The sequence below is a fragment of the Cherax quadricarinatus genome, chromosome 56 (genome assembly GCF_038502225.1).
Source record: "Cherax quadricarinatus isolate ZL_2023a chromosome 56, ASM3850222v1, whole genome shotgun sequence".
Lineage (NCBI taxonomy): Eukaryota > Metazoa > Arthropoda > Malacostraca > Decapoda > Parastacidae > Cherax > Cherax quadricarinatus.
This window is the reverse complement of record NC_091347.1, coordinates 27916147-27933990: the sequence shown is the minus strand read 5'-3', so window position 1 is coordinate 27933990 and position 17844 is coordinate 27916147. Positions and strand designations below refer to the sequence as shown.

At 42.6% G+C, this 17844-nt stretch overlaps 1 protein-coding gene across 12 annotated transcripts in view; it reads left to right on the top strand.

The window, feature by feature from the left end:
• LOC128700714 (titin) overlaps window positions 1-17844 on the top strand; it is a 333838-nt gene that overhangs the window by 246881 nt on the left and 69113 nt on the right. For all 12 annotated transcript variants that reach the window (XM_070097261.1, XM_070097260.1, XM_070097253.1 and 9 more), the window contains one exon: window positions 5850-5924. In XM_070097261.1, coding sequence (XP_069953362.1) covers window positions 5850-5924 — 75 coding nt within the window. The remainder of the gene's footprint in view (window positions 1-5849; window positions 5925-17844) is intronic.

Here is a 17844-nt window from a genome sequence, read left to right as displayed (position 1 = left end):
GTTAACGAGGAAAGATGTGACGTCTGCTCTTGTTACCAACACTGCATAAAGTTCAAAGCTAAATAATAAAGAATTCCCTACTTGTCTTTCCATGATGTTCGTGTCCACCACTGTGGCTGGATTTTCTTTCTCTAATTAGAGTGAGTTCATTCTTTTTGTCTCAGGTGTCCTCATTATTTCATAAATTTAGCTTACTTTCATACTACATGAATCTTCTCTACTAAACCCACTTAGTGAGTGATGACATGTGTACCTCTCCATTCCTGTCTTTCCGACATAAAATACAAACTTCATTCCTCGTGTTACCCCCGTAAAATTTGGATATTAAAGAAAATGGTTGCAGCCGAGAAACAAAGAAAATAAAACAATGGAGTAGATAAGGGGTAACTCAATCTTTAAAAGTTATCGCTATATTACAATAATAGTTGTTACTATATACTTTAGGTATTCAATGGAGTTGGGTTATAATTTGTAGTTTACAATGTACTCGTGTAATAAAAGGTGGGCTTTGCAATAGATTTAGTTTTTTTGGGGAGCAAATTATTTACAATGTGTTTTTTTGGGTTTTGGGTTTCACCAACCAGAATCTGTCTACATTTAAGCGCCTGTTTATCTGCCTGTAATCACCTAGTTGTATTTAAATATATTAAGCTCCAGCTCTTGGGCCACCGGCTAGTGTCATCCGTCGCTGGCCCCTTTGACTTCTAGTATTTACGCTTAATTTATTTACGAAGTTTTCCTGCACTACCTCATCCCCAATTGTGTGTAGCCTACTCAGTACCCTCACACTAGACTAAGTTCTTTTCTTATACCTCATTGGCACGATTTAGCATTTAGTTTATATTTGTATCGCGAACGTTTATGCTCTGAATATTTGTGTCCCGAACATTTTGGTCGGGCAGTTATCATCCAGTCTGTTGAGTGATATCTTGTGAGTGTAAGACTTTGTCTATGTGTAGTTATAGAAAGGGAGTTATGCTTGCAGTCACGTCTTCGGCGTTTAGTTTATCAAATTAAATAATGAAGTTTCTACTCTTGGATCCCTATACATTACACGTAAGAAATGGTTAAAATCATAACCAAAATTTTTAAAGGGGTGGAGGGGTAAGCTAGCACAAGGCTTCGGTCACATGACCAGAATCTCCAGCTGTGGGTAATCATATGGCTGAGACTCGCCCCAGGAAACACTTGTCCTGTTTCCTGACAAACATTATACCTACCTTGGATCCCTTATCGGCTATCTGTTATTTCTTGTTAGGAAATATTCTTTACTGGGATGTACCGTCTGCATAGCTTTGTTCTCCCTGGTACATATATCTTCCTTATGCATTTTTTTCGTATTTGTTTATGATTTATGTTATAATATCTTATTTTCCTCGTATGTGTGGTAGAGCGTTCGATTCACAACCGAGAAAATAGTTAGGTTCGGTCACTGTTAGGGTGAGATATATAGGTAACTTGTAACACCTGCCGACCTAACAGTAAATAGGTAGGTACTTAAAAGTTACTAGACTTTCGTGGGGTCGCTGTCTAAGTTACACTTCTTGGTCTTCATGGGTTATGCTGGTTTCCTAACCCTATCAGGGTCATGTCAGCCAGAGTTTTCCATCTTTGTAATTCATATTTCTTTTCCGTTATGTTATTTTATTTCTTATTTTAATGTATTTTTTAATGGGCATTTTTTAACTTGTTGCTATTGTATAAGATTTACAATATGGAAGCTACACGACTCACGAAATCGTAATGACACGACGGTCTGGAGTTTTGAGACTCGGATCGCGGGTTCTATCCCCGCCCGTGGTATGGTTTGGAAGCTACACATAAATCAGGAAGACAACAAGTAGTAAGACCTCTGGTGGAGGCGGTGTTTACCTTGGTGGGTGGCCAGCGTCTTCAATTCCTCTTGCTCAATCATTATATCACCACTGCTCTCCACCTCCGCCTGCCTAATATCAGCTCTGCTCTCACTCTCTTTGATCCGTCCATTTTTCACTCATAAAAACGAGAATGTCCTTGAGGCAGCAGTGCCAACAATGACAGTGTTGAGGCAGGTAAACTACAGGAGTTTACCATAAATGCCTGTCCTAAGCCTCACTGCTGCACCTCACAACTTATTATTTTTTACAGCTGTGGTTTCACACTTATACCTTCAAGTGTCGAGGCTAAACACTCACACATTCCAGTGTTGAGGCTAAACACTCACGCATTCCAGTGTCGAGGCTAAACACTCACACATTCTAGTGTCGAGGCTAAACACTCACACATTCTAGTGTCGAGGCTAAACACTCACACATTCCAGTGTCGAGGCTAAACACTCACACATTCCAGTGTCGAGGCTAGACACTCACACCTTCAAGTGTCGAGGCTAAACACTCACACATTCCAGTGTCGAAGCTAAACACTCACACATTCCAGTGTCGAGGCTAAACACACACATTCCAGTGTCGAGGCTAAACACTCACACATTCCAGTGTCGAGGCTAAACACTCACACATTCCAGTGTCGAGGCTAAACACTCACACCTTCAAGTGTCGAGGTTCAGTTATATAAAATTCAAACCTCTTTTTCTATACATTTACCAATGGTACCTTTCCTAATACAAACACATTTGTGTCAGAAACATGGCTTTTACTGACCTTCTTACGTGATAACACAGTGACGTAAAGAAATATTATATATTGTTAAAATGTATTTGGTAGATACAGGTGTAGAATAAACCTAAAGAAAAGTACAAGTAGATAACATATGTAAAGTTGCTGTATGAACGATGGGTTGTAGTTTTATATTGGAAGCGCTACGTGGATTAAACCAAGGGGGCTGTAGGGCAAAATTCGTAACTCGTTTATTTACCGTCCGATTTTCTCCAGTTTTGGTGCACAAGACAAAGTGTTTTCACTCTTTCTTGAAAATATTTATCAAAAATATACCTCAAACAACAACTGAGAAAAGACTGATTTACTGAAAATGCCCTTGGGACAGAAGTCATTCTTATATGGGGCTACGTAAGGTTGTTTGGACACTTGGTGCCGAGAGAACAATGCTAATACTAATTTTGACCGATAGATTTCCTCTAAATACCTTTATCGTTATTTCACAAAAAAATAAAGTTTGTTAGTTTCTGGAATATTGCAAAAAAATCTGCCCTTTACTCCCACATAACTCCCAAAGTATTTGGAATATTTCCAAAAACTCAACGGTGGAAATAAGAGAAATCATTATTCTACAATATCTGTGAATATTATTCCATTGAATTAAGTAATAAAGGAAGCACTTCCTACTTTAGGTGAATAAGTTACTTCCGAGATATCGGCCGGGAACGCCGGCCGGCCCCCGTCTCAAAAAAAAAAAAAAAAAAAAATCGCGAAAATCGCGTTTGTTTGGGTGTATTTCTTAGTAAACTGATGTTCTAGTGCAGTTATCCTCTTCAAAACACCGTTTTCTCTTACTCAAAGACGACATGGAGAGGAGTAACTCATTTATATCGAAATATTCCCGATAATCTTTCGTCATATTATGGCCTATTTTATTCAGTCTAGAGTATATAACATGTTTGTATGTTATTTATAGTGTTTATTATATCATATTAGATCAATTCTGATAGACAAATAAGCCGTAGAGTTGATATATAAGCGTAATAATGGGTGATTCCTGCTGGCTCTCTCGGGAGCGGGAACACTGCCGAGCGTTCCCGTCTGGTTCCCGGTTGTCTCTAAGTCTACGGATAAGTCCCACCTACAGTGTTATGATGCCAAATAGTCAGTTATTATATTAGAAAGAATAATGCAAGAAAAGGCGATAAAAACAAGGAAACAACTCCAAAAAATATATGGGCCGTGAGCAGACTCGCTACCAACATCGCCGTCACCATACCTGATATAAATGACTATAATTTCTTGTAGAAACGTCGTAGAACATTCATTCTGGTACCATTGTGTTGCCAAAGAGTTGAGCTATTTTTCAGTATATATAACTCAATTTCCATATTTTTTCGATTTTTGGGCGAGCGCGCGGGGAAAATTGCCCTACAGCCCCCCTAAACCATTACTCGTGTGCTCCACTTGTTGTCTACTCTTGAACTGTCTTCTGTAATGTTTTACGAGGATGCTACTCATAGGTGCTTATTTACTGCTAGGTGAACATGGCAGCAAGTGCAAGGACACTGACACCCAGGTAATTAGGCACTATTAGGTAAAAAAATGGACAGCATGTGTAATAAGACTAACACCCATGTAATTATGAACTGCTAGGTGAACATGGCAGCAGCTGTAAAGAAAATAATACCCAGACTTTTGTACTGCAAGATAACCGTAGCAGCAGGTGTAAGGAAACTAGCACCCGGGTAATTATGTACTGTCAGGTGACCATGGTAGCAAAGAGCCAACTTGGGACCTTCAGCTTTTGGGCAGAACATTTGGGCAACTTATAAGGAAATAAATTGACCTTATAACGTTAAACTTAAGTTCACAAATGTATATTAAATCCTAGAAATTTGTTTATAGATTGTCGTCAAATTCGGAGACGATGTGATTCAGTTGGTGTTGTGAGGAGGTACAAGTTTTCTCTTGTGTGGGAGTGGATGAAACATTATGGAGAAGTACCGCAGAGTTGAGGGAGTGGATGAAACATTATGGAGAAGTACCGCAGAGTTGAATGAGTGGATGAAACATTATGGAGAAGTACCGCAGAGTTGTTGGGGTAGATTAAGCATGAAGTGGCAGGACAGCAGAGTTGTGGCTGGGAACTTACCTTTCACTATGTCTGTATATAACCCATCTTACGTGATGGAATATAGCAAGGAAATATATAGCTTCTAACCATGTAGTTATTATATGGAATTGGGTAGGTAGCAGCACATTGCTGCTTCATCCAATTTTACTAAATAAAAAAAATTACTTTCTCAACATTGTTTCCTGTAGTCTTACAAATATTCTCTTTATTTTAACTTAGGATGCATTATATAAACGTATAAGCATTTTATTTAACCTGTGAATTACCTGTGACTGGTTTCGAGGGGTTATATAACCTCGTAGTCCTGCCTGGGGCCATCCTTTCCTGTTGATTGCCTGTTCAACCATCCTGTTGCTATTAAAGGCCTGCTGGCAGACACAGCCGTCAGCCTGGTTGATCTGGCACTTGGCAGAGATGGTGGTCCAGTTCCCTCTTGAATACTCCACGGCTTCGACATTGATGCTGATCTCTGCTGGTAGCAGGTTGAAGGGCATTGAACCACGGATGTTGACACAGTGTTCTTGTACTGTGCCCATGGCGCCCCTCTGCTGTGGCAGTGTGTAGATTTGAATCAGGCTGTCAACTTCAGTATCCCATTCCTACATGTAGATTTGCGAGTGTGTGTGTGTGTGTATATATATATATATATATATATATATATATATATATATATATATATATATATATATATATATATATATATATATATACACACACATATACACGTCGGGCAGAGGTAATGCAGTAATAAGCAAATAAAAGAACGAGTTGTTGTTGTTAGTGTTTAATTACCAGTTATTTTCTTCCATTTCTCTTATAATAACTTTGTGGCTTAGCGCTTCTTTTTGATAATAATAATAATAATAATAATCTTATAATAACTATGAATAAATTTGTCTTCGCGGTATTATTATATTAAGATTTTATGTCCACAACTTTACTTTCATTTTCAGTGTAAAAAAATATACTAATCTCTTTCTATTGTTTTAAGTATTTTTTATACGTGTTTTATATACCTGAAGGAATGTAAAGTAATTATAATGAAGGTGGCGAGTATTATTAGTAGGATTGGTATTATTATTATGATTAATTATTATTATTATTATTATTTGTTTGTACAGGGTCAGGCTGAACACGTGGTGGTGCGAGGGGTCAATATATCAGAGGTCACAGACGATCACCGACTTAACCAACTGGTGAGTACATACATACTATTTATTTGAGTACACGTGCACCTTCCTGCACACACGTGGGCTGGTGTGGGTGCGTGTGCACTTGCTTGAGGACACTTCTACATTTTTTTAGTACCGGGAGGCCTGGTCATGGACCGGGCCGCGGGGGGGTTGACCCCGGAACACCCTCAAGGTGGACAGATGCTTTACTTTCTGAAGAATAAACACATTTTTACAGCTCAAATTTAATTCGTTTTGTTATTGACTTTGGTTGATGTGTTGTCATTAATTAGCTATTATTTCCACCTACTGATCACAGGAAGGTAAGATAACTGTTTCGTGTGTGTTTACGTATTCTCTCTCTCTCTCTCTCTCTCTCTCTCTCTCTCTCTCTCTCTCTCTCTCTCTCTCTCTCTCTGTATATATGTGTGTATATATATATATATATATATATATATATATATATATATATATATATATATATATATATATATATATATATATATATATATATATATATAACAGGAAACATTTCAGGTACTTATATAAAAGGCTGATAAGCCAGTGGAAGGCCTCGGTCAGATGACCAAAAGCTCCATCGGCGGGTTATTATACATTTGTCCTGTTTCTGACGAATGTTACCTAAACTAATCTTCCTGTGATAAGTTGTTGTTGTTATCCCACATCCTCGTCTCTCTCAGAGGTTTTCATTATTTTATCACAAGCTTTACTCTTCATGTGGCTTGTTTTTATAGTGTCCTGATTGCATTCTGTTTATCTACGTTAACTCCCATGTCATTACTTTCACCGACTTGTTATAATTTACGACGGTCATTATAACACTTTGACATCTGCAAGCAAAGTTCACTTTGTTGTTAATCCCTTCTCTGTGCGTCATGTACTGTACGTGAGTTAAAATGTTAACTGTGGAAAGTCTGATTCTTGTGGACCCGGCTGAAGGCTTTCTCTTGCTATCACTGCTCTCATGTGTGTGGAACAATCTCATACAGACTGAAAGTTTTTCTTATATTCATCTTCTGTTTCGTAGTAGACAAACTTTTGATGAATAAGACGCATGTACAACACTTGGGTATCTTTATTGATGTCAGTAAAGATACCCAGATGTTGTTGCGCATGTGTCTTATTCATCAAGTTGTTGTATTGTGTGTGTTTTTTTTTTAATTCACTCACGTGAGCTCTGCTCATCAGTGTCTTTCCTGTATAACTTATGTGTCTTAATTAGGTATACGTGATTTTGTTGATCTAACGCCAGACTGCTTGGTACTAGTTCCTTGACCACCACGGACTTCTACCGCTTCCTTGTGCGCATTTCTTACAAACTAGCGGTGATATCTCGCCCTATTCATCTTTCTTTTGTATGTGTCCATTAATAGTTTCTTCTTGTAGCTGTGTGTGTGTGTGTGTGCTCACCTAATTGTGGTTGCAGGGATCGAGACTCAGCTCCTGGCCCCGCCTCTTCACTGATTGCTACTAGGTCCTCTCTCTCTCTGCTTCCTGAGCTGTATCATACCTCTTCTTAAAACTATGTATGGTTCCTGCCTCCACTACACTTGCTAGGCTGTTCCACTTTCTGACAACTCTATGACTGAAGAAATACTTCCTAACGTCCCTGTGACTCGTCTGAGTCTTCAGCTTCCAGTTGTGACCCCTTGTCCCTGTGTCCCCTCTCTGGAACATCCTATCTCTGTCCACCTTGTCTATTCCCCGCAGTATCTTGTATGTCGTTATCATGTCTCCCCTGACCCTTCTGTCCTCCAGTGTCGTCAGTCCGATTTCCCTCAACCTTTCCTCGTACGACATTCCCCTGAGCTCTGGGACTAGCCTTGTTGCAAACCTTTGTACTTTCTCTAAGAAACTTGACGTGCTTGACCAGGTGTGGGTTCCAGACTGGTGCTGCATACTCCAGTATGGGCCTAACATACACAGCGTACAGTGTCTTGAACGATTCCTTATTAAGGTATCGGAACGCTATTCTCAGGTTTGCCAGGCGCCCGTATGCTGCAGCAGTTATTTGGTTGATGTGTGCCTCCGGTGACGTGCTCGGTGTTATGGTCACCCCGAGGTCTTTCTCCCTGAGTGAGGTCTGTAGTCTTTGTCTACCTAGCCTATACTCTGTCTGCGGTCTTCTTTGCCCCTCCCCAATCTTCATGACTTTGCATTTGGCTGGATTGAATTCGAGAAGCCAGTTACTGGACCACATGTCCAGCCTGTCCAGGTCTCTTTGCAGTCCTGCCTCATCCTCATCCGATTTAATTCTTCTCATCAACTTCACATCATCTGCAAACAGGGACACTTCAGAGTCTATTCCTTCCATCATGTCGTTCACATATATCAAAAATAGCACTGGTCCTAGAGCTGACCCCTGTGGGACCCCGCTCGTCACAGGCGCCCACTGTGATACCTCTTCACGTACCATGACTCGTTGCTGCCTCCCTGTCAGGTATTCCCTGAATCATTGCAGTGCCCTCCCTGTTACATGCGCCTGATCCTCCAGCGTCTGCACTAATCTCTTGTGGGGAACTGTGTCAAAGGCCTTCCTGCAGTCTAGGAAAACGCAATCTACCCACCCCTCTCTCTCGTGTCTTACTTCTGTTACCTTGTCATAAAACTCCAGGAGGTTTGTGATACACGATTTGCCTTCCATGAACCCATGCTGGTTTTCATTTATAATCTTGTTCATTTCCAGGTGTTCGACCACTCTCCTCCTGATAATCTTCTCCATGACTTTGCACACAATACATGTCAGAGACACAGGTCTGTAGTTTAGCGCCTCGTTTCTGTTTCCTTTCTTAAATATGGGGACTACATTAGCTGTCTTCCATTTCTCAGGTAGTTGCCCAGTTTCAAGGGATGTGTTGAAGATTGTGGTTAGAGGCACGCACAGCTTCTCTGCTCCTTTTCTAAGGACCCATGGGGAGATGTTGTCCGGTCCCATCGCCTTTGAGGTGTCAAGGTCACTTAGGAGCTTCTTCACCTCCTCCTCGGTTGTTCGTATGTCATCCAACACTTGTTGGTATATTCCCTCTTGATGTTCCCTTCTGTGCTGTCTTCCCACAGCCCTTCCTGTCTCTACTGTAAAAATTTCCTTAAATCTCCTGTTCAGCTCCTCACATACCTCCTGATCATTTCTTGTGAGTTCTCCCCCTTCTGTCCTTAATCTGATCACCTGGTCTTTGACTGTTGTCTTCCTCCTGATGTGGCTATACAACAGTTTCGGGTCAGTCTTGATTCTCGATGCTATGTCATTTTATACTGTCGCTGGGCCTCCCTCCTTACCTGTGCATACTCATTCCTGGCTCTGCGACTGATCTCCCTATTTTCGTGTGTTCTCTGCCTTCTGTACTTTTTCCATTCTCTATTGCACTTTGTTTTTGCCTCCTTACACCGTCGGGTAAACCAGGGGCTCGTTCTGATCTTCCCGTTGTTACTGTTGCCCTTGGGAATAAACCTTTCCACTGCCTCCTTGCATTTTGTTGTTACATATTCCATCATTTCATTTACTGGTTTTCCTGCCAGTTCTCTGTCCCACTGGACCTCCCGCAGGAAGTTCTTCAACCCTATGTAGTCCCCTCTTTTATAGTCAGGCTGTGTGTGTGTGTGTGTGTGTGTGTGTGTGTGTGTGTGTGTGTGTGTGTGTGTGTGTGTGTGTGTGTGTGTGTGTAATGGCCTACAAACAGCCGTGAACACACTGTGGCAGCTTCAGGAACTAAAGAAGCAGTGCAGCATTAAACACGCTTAATCACAAGGGTTACACGCCAGTTATAACTTGCTCCTGGCTGGGACATAAGTGGGATTGTTTCTTGTTTACATCATACTGCTTTAATATCAAGTGTTGATTGTAAGCCCTTCCCTGCCTGGGGGAAAGGACGGTGCACTTTTCACCAGCTGCTCGTGGTGGTGCACCTCTCACTAGGTAGTGGGGTGTACCCCTCACCAGCTGGTCGTGGTGGTGCACCTCTCACTAGGTGGTGGGGTGTACCCCTCACCAGCTGCTCGTGGTGGTGCACCTCTCACTAGGTGGTGGGGTGTACCCCTCACCAGCTGGTCGTGGTGGTGCACCTCTCACTAGGTGGTGGAGTGTACCCCTCACCAGCTGGTCGTGGTGGTGCACCTCTCACTAGGTGGTGGGGTGTACCCTTCACCAGCTGGTCGTGGTGGTGCACCTCTCACTAGGTGGTGGGGTGTACCCTTCACCAGCTGCTCGTGGTGATGGACCTCTCACTAGGTGGTGGGGTGTACCCTTCACCAGCTGGTCGTGGTGGTGCACCACTCACTAGGTAGTGGGGTGTAACCCTCACCAGCTAGTCGTGGTGATGCACCACTCACTAGGTAGTGGGGTGTAACCCTCACCAGCTGGTCGTGGTGGTGCACCACTCACTAGGTGGTGGGGTGTACCCCTCACCAGCTGGTCGTGGTGGTGCACCACTCACTAGGTGGTGGGGTGTAACCCTCACCAGCTGGAATAAACATTTAAACATTTTCTTCAACATTTGTGAGGTCGTTGTTTCAACATTCTTGACCTCTTTCCCTCGTTCAAGTACAAAAGAACGCAGCCTGAGAAGGAAAAAAAAAGTCGTGCTGGCGAAGTTTATGTTTGGGCAAGTCTTCCTCAGCTGGTATTGTAAACTCTCAAAGACATCCACAACCTTGCCGTAGCCTGATGCAGTGAGAAATGGTCTGAGAATAGACAAGGAGTAGTCTAAAATATAGTCATGTGACTCGTTTTGCTTGTTAAGGTCACCACTAATGGATAGAATGATTGTAGATGGATTGACTGGTGTGACTCTTCTTGCATGATAGAATGATCGTAGATGGACTGACTAATACCAGTCTCTCTCAAGACTGTGAATTTCATTTTGAAGGTAGACAGCCTAATGTTGTAATCTACTTTCGCCTTGCGGACATACGCCCATGCTCCCACATACGCCCATGCTCCCACAATACGCCCATGCTCCCACATACGCCCATGCTCCAGTTCATCAGTAGTGTCTTGCCTCTCAAGGTCAGTGTGAGAAGTCCGTAAAAGGTGGATATTAGCTCTTGTTTATAATTTTACTGTACCCGTGCCAGTGTGCTTTTATAGTCTGTGGGACAGTGCCAGATAGAGCAGTGACGTGGCCTACTGTGGGTGATTCCTGTATTGTTATAGTTTCTTTGGGAGTGCCAGATATAGCGGTGACGTGGCCAGCTGGGACTGGGCCACCCGGCATTTACCCTTTGTGGAGTAATCCTTATGTTGTGTTGGGTTTGGAGGCTGTGAGTCACTGAGGGCCACCCAGGGCCACTAACTGGTGACACATGCTAATTCCCCCTCCCTTCTCTGCTTGCTTCTCTTCAAGGAGAGTGCCTAGACGACGGTGAAGGGCTCTTGGTCAGAGGAATTAGAGGTGCTATATCCCTAGGATCATACGTGATTATATGCCACACACACTGTCTTCATGAAGGAACTGGACAGGCACCTAAAGTCAGTATCTGACCAGCCGGGTTGTGGTTCGTACGTCAGTTCGCGTGCGGCCAGCAGTAACAACCTAGTTGATCAGACCCTGATCCACCATGAGGCCTGGTCTCAGACAGGGCTGCAGGAGCGTTGACCCCTGAAGTCCTCTCCAGGTATACATTATATGCTGTGACCAACACACGGGTTTAGAGCTTCCTCGTTTGGACACACACATGTGGATGCACATACGTATGCACAATAACGTTCGGCAACATTTCACTCTAGATAGAGCGAAACGTTCCCCAAATAAATCTGTTTTGTCTATTTGATAGCTACCGCTCTCTCTCTCTCTCTCTCTCTCTCTCTCTCTCTCTCTCTCTCTCTCTCTCTCTCTCTCTCTCTCTCTCTCTCTCTCTCTCTCTCTCTCTCTCTCTCACGCAACAACAATCGCAAACAGATGGTCGAAACTATGCAACACAGGTCACTTGGGAATGAGAAATACTAGCTCGAGGCCTTTCGAAATTTTGCAAGTGCTTCTTAAGAATCAGTGCAGTATTGCAAGGTTTGGTGCAGGTAGGCTGAGATGAAAAAAATCTCAGAGGTGGTGTATCAGACACTGAGTCTACCTCGGGTTAGCCTCCCTGCTTGATACATGTATACGTATTTATATATGTGCATGTATTACCGATAAAAGTGTAATAAACTCGTGTTAATGTTAATAATAGCCTACATAAAGACGAATACAGACAGCGAAGTTAGTCTGTACATGTCGACCCCCAACTAGAGTCCTCATGTTGACCCTCAACTAGAGTCCTCATGTCGACCCCCAACTAGAGTCGTCATGTCGACCCTCAACTAGAGTCCTCATGTCGACCACCCAACTAGTCCTCTTCAGCAAATGCAACATATTAGATAGGAACATGTGTGTGTGTGTGTGTGTATAGGAAGAGCGAGTCCATCAGGTGAAAACGATTACATGCAGAGCGTCAGGTGATGGAACAGGTGAATGTGGAGCGTCAAATCAAGGAGGAGGCCAGTAGAATCAAGTACAACACGAACCAGTAGGCCCAGTTCCTGTGTCAACATTCATATTTAAGTTGGGTGCTGGTAGGTACTTTTTATAGGCGAAGTTTGAAGTCACATTTAGTTTCCATTGTCCTTCTGCGATATAGTTAGGGGTAGTGGCAGTGAGAGCTGGATTCCATGATTTGTCGTCTGTAGCTGCAGTTAGATTTGTGTCTGGTAGCACCAGCTTCTCAGGTGAATATTGTGGTTATTATTGCTGGCGTGGTGACAGACTGTAATAATGTTGGTAGAATTACCGACAATATGTTAAGTAAAAGGACACAAGTGCAACTAATGTGACATTTTATTGTGGCAACGTTTCGCTCTCCAATAGCTTTGTATCGGCTTGACAAAGCTCCTGGAGAGCGAAACGTTGCCATAATAAAATCTCACATTACTTACACTTGTGTCCTTTTACTTATCATGTTGACAGACCGCTCAACTCTTGTCCACAGTGAAGTGCCTTCTTGTGGTGGCGGGTCATCGTATGACTAATACCCGCGTCAGGAAACACTTGTCCTGTTTCCTGACAAACCTTACCCAACCTTTTTGTGTTGGATGATCGTCAGTGATAGTGAGCTGCCAGTTTCTCCGATGTATACCTGGTCACCGCCTTTACATGGAATCTGAGTGACTTAGTGTATCTTGTTTAATTACTTGTTGGTGTTTCTTTGAAAAGTAATCCCCCAACTTGTTAGGATAGAAAGCGATTATGTTAGTTACTTAGTTGAGTTGATTGACTGTTGCTCGGTGTAAGGGTACCATGAGTGAGTTGAGTTCAGTGGTCAGTCGTCAGTGTTCAGTGGTCAGTCGTCAGTGTTCAGTGGTCAGTCGTCACGTGAGGTCACAGACCCTGAGCTGCTTTGGGGATTAGCGTGGACGGTTACAAAGCATGGCTTGCTTCTGCAGTGTTTTAAAAACTGAGGTTGGAGAGTTGAAGGAGGAGGTCTTGCTTCTCCAGGAGGAGATTAGGAGGCTGAAGGTCCACCTCAATGGGCCTGGGAGAGAGTGTGAGGTGGTTGGAGATGTGGGGAATGAGGCTTCTAGCAGTGAGGTGCAGTCTGTCTCTCACTGTGAGGAGGCTGTAGGTGGGGAGGTAGCAACGGCTACCAGCAGTGAGGTGCAGCCCAGCACCTGCTACAAGTGGCGAGTTGTTCACAGTAATGGGAGGCGCATCAGAGTAAGGAAAGTTAAGAGTGAAGATCTGAAGGTAGGAAATCGCTTCTCTGTTCTCCAGGATGAATGTACTTCAGTGGCCAGTGAAGGTAAGGGTACTACTGCCCCTGCTAATGAAGGTAAGCGCATTCTTGTGGTTGGTGACTCTCAGGTAAGATATGTTGACCGTGCTTTTTGTAATAGGAATAAGAAGATGAGAGATAGAGTGTGCTTCCCTGGAGCTGGTGTTGGGGACATTGTCAACAGACTGGATAATATCATGTCAGGTAATGGGAACAAGCCCATTATCTGTCTCAGTGCTGGTGGAAATGATATTGGGAAGGGTAGGAGAGAAGAGCTGCTAGATAAGTACAGGTCAGCTATAGATTTCATTAAGTCTAAGGGAGGGATCCCAATCATATGTAGCATCTTGCCTAGAAGGGGAGTAGGAAATGAATGGTTGTCTAGGGCAATTGGTGTAAATTGCTGGCTAGACAGATACTGCAAGGAGCTTGCAATCCCATTCATTGACAACTGGAACAACTTTTATGGCAAACATGATATGTATGCAAGGGATGGGGTTCATCTCTCTGGGGCAGGGGTGGTAGCACTTGCAGACTCGATTGAGAAGGCCATTGGTGAAATGCCTATGATTTTAAACTGATGGAAGATAGAGGTATGGGTGTGTGTGGGAAACAAGCAGGTTGCAACACTAGGGTTGGAAACATTAAATGTATAAAAGGCATTCAGCATGAAGTTATAAATAAAGACAATAGAACAGGTCAGCAAACAAAGGGGGACAGCAGAGGGCAGCAAGGGACTAGCTCCCTTAAGGTTTACTATACTAATAGCAGGAGTGTTAGAAATAAGATAGATGAGCTAAGATTAATTGCAAGTGCAGGAAACATAGATATTATTGCTATAACAGAGACCTGGCTCAATCTGAAAGATAGAGAGATGCCCTCTGAATGTCACATACAAGGCTATAAATTATTCCACACTGACAGGGTCAACAGGAAAGGTGGTGGAGTAGCGATGTATGTCAGAGACAATTTAAATTGTTGTGTTAGACAAGATATTAAATTAGAAGCGTCAGCCACTGAATCTGTTTGGTTACAGCTTCTCGAGGGCCGAGAAAAACTAATTTTGGGTGTGATTTACAGGGCCCCAAATCTTGATAGGGAGTGCAGTAAACTTCTATGGGACGAAATTCGTAAGGCATCTACATACGAAAATGTTGTGCTAATGGGAGATTTCAACTATAGACAGATTGACTGGAGCAATTTGACAGGAAATTTAGAGTCGGGTGATTTTCTTGATACGATCCAGGATTGTTTTTTAAAACAGTTTGTGACAGAGCCAACTAGGGGAAATAACCTCCTTGACTTGGTTCTTGCCAGTAGGGAAACACTAATTAATAATCTTGAGGTTAATGATGAGCTTGGGGAGAGTGATCACAAATCACTCAGTTTTAACATATCATGGAATTCCCCTAATAATGGCAATCAAGTCTCCGTCCCTGACTTTCGCTTGGCTGATTTCATAGGACTGAAAAATTACTTAGGTGGGCTGAACTGGAATGACCTGACTAGGGGTCAGGTAGGTGGTGATGGTTGCCGATATGATGCTTTCCAGGGCATAGTTCTAGCTGCTCAGTCAAATTATGTTCCAAATAGGGAAATCAGATCAAACAAAAATGATCCTAAATGGATGAACAATAGATTAAAATATCTGATTGGTCAAAAGAGAGGCATATATAGGCAAATCAAAAGAGGAGAGGGGCAATTAAGAAATCGATATATTCAGTTAAAGAGAGAAATAAAAAAGGGAATTAGAAAAGCAAAAAGAGATTATGAGGTTAAAGTTGCAAGAGAATCGAAGACTAACCCAAAAGGATTCTTTCAGGTATACAGAAGTAAGATCAGGGACAAGATAGGCCCACTCAAAAGTTCCTCGGGTCAGCTCACTGACAGTGATAAGGAAATGTGTAGAATTTTTAACACATACTTCCTCTCAGTTTTTACACAGGAGGATACCAGCGATATTCCAGTAATGATAAATTATGTAGAACAGGACGATAATAAACTGTGCACGATTAGGGTCACAAGTGACATGGTCCTTAGGCAAATAGATAAATTAAAACCTAACAAATCCCCAGGCCCTGATGAACTGTATGCAAGGGTTCTAAAGGAATGTAAAGAGGAGCTTAGCACACCTTTGGCTAATCTTTTCAACATATCACTACAAACTGGCATGGTGCCAGATAAGTGGAAAATGGCAAATGTGATACCTATTTTCAAAACAGGTGACAGGTCCTTAGCTTCGAACTATAGACCAATAAGCCTAACCTCCATAGTGGGAAAATTTATGGAATCAATAATTGCCGAGGCAGTTCGTAGCCACCTTGAAAAGCATAAATTAATCAACGAATCTCAGCATGGTTTTACAAAGGGGCGTTCCTGCCTTACGAATTTATTAACTTTTTTCACTAAGGTATTTGAGGAGGTAGATCATGGTAATGAATATGATATTGTGTATATGGACTTCAGTAAGGCTTTTGACAGGGTCCCACATCAGAGACTATTGAGGAAAATTAAAGCACATGGAATAGGAGGAGAAATTTTTTCCTGGATAGAGGCATGGTTGACAAATAGGCAGCAGAGAGTTTGCATAAATGGGGAGAAATCAGAGTGGGGAAGCGTCACGAGCGGTGTTCCACAGGGGTCAGTGTTGGGCCCCCTGCTGTTCACAATCTACATAAACGACATAGATGAGGGCATAAAGAGCGACATCGGCAAGTTTGCCGATGACACCAAAATAGGCCGTCGAATTCATTCTGACGAGGACATTCGAGCACTCCAGGAAGATTTGAATAGACTGATGCAGTGGTCGGAGAAGTGGCAGATGCAGTTTAATATAGACAAATGCAAAGTTCTAAATGTTGGACAGGACAATAACCATGCCACATATAAACTAAATAATGTAGATCTTAATATTACGGATTGCGAAAAAGATTTAGGAGTTCTGGTTAGCAGTAATCTGAAACCAAGACAACAGTGCATAAGTGTTCGCAATAAAGCTAATAGAATCCTTGGCTTCATATCAAGAAGCATAAATAATAGGAGTCCTCAGGTTGTTCTTCAACTCTATACATCCTTGGTTAGGCCTCATTTAGATTATGCTGCACAGTTTTGGTCACCGTATTACAGAATGGATATAAATTCTCTGGAAAATGTACAAAGGAGGATGACAAAGATGATCCCATGTATCAGAAACCTTCCCTATGAGGATAGACTAAGGGCCCTGAAACTGCACTCTCTAGAAAGACGTAGAATCAGGGGGGATATGATTGAGGTTTATAAGTGGAAGACAGGAATAAATAAAGGGGATGTAAATAGTGTGCTGAAAATATCTAGCCTAGACAGGACTCGCAGCAATGGTTTTAAGTTGGAAAAATTCAGATTCAGGAGGGATATAGGAAAGTACTGGTTTGGTAATAGAGTTGTGGATGAGTGGAACAAACTCCCAAGTACCGTTATAGAGGCCAGAACGTTGTGTAGCTTTAAAAATAGGTTGGATAAATACATGAGTAGATGTGGGTGGGTGTGAGTTAGACCTGATAGCTTGTGCTAACAGGTCGGTTGCCGTGTTCCTCCCTTAACTCAATGTGACCTGACCTGACTAGGTTGGGTGCATTGGCTTAAGCCGGTAGGGACTTGGACCTGCCTCGCATGGGCCAGTAGGCCTTCTGCAGTGTTCCTTCGTTCTTATGTTCTTATGTTCTTAAGTTAATGTTTTACAATATTTGATATTGACTTGTCTTTCACCCGGTATACACACACACACACACACACACACACACACACACACACACACACCTTACACCATGGTAGAATGGTGTAGGCTCGATACTCATTCCCTGAAGGGAAAGGTGGAAGAAAAGCCACGGGGTTACTGAGGGTGTTAAACAGGGGAAATATGGAAGACATGCCACAGGGTTACTGAGGGCGTTAAACAAGGGAAAGATGGAAGACAAGCCACGGGGTTACTGAGGGTGTTAAACAAGGGAAAGATGGAAGACAAGCCACGGGGTTACTGAGGGTGTTAAACAAGGGAAAGATGGAAGACAAGCCACGGGGTTACTGAGGGTGTTAAACAGGGGAAAGACGAAAGACAAGCCACGGGGTTACTGAGGGTGTTAAACAGGGGAAAGATGGAAGACATGCCACAGGGTTACTGAGGGCGTTAAACAAGGGAAAGATGGAA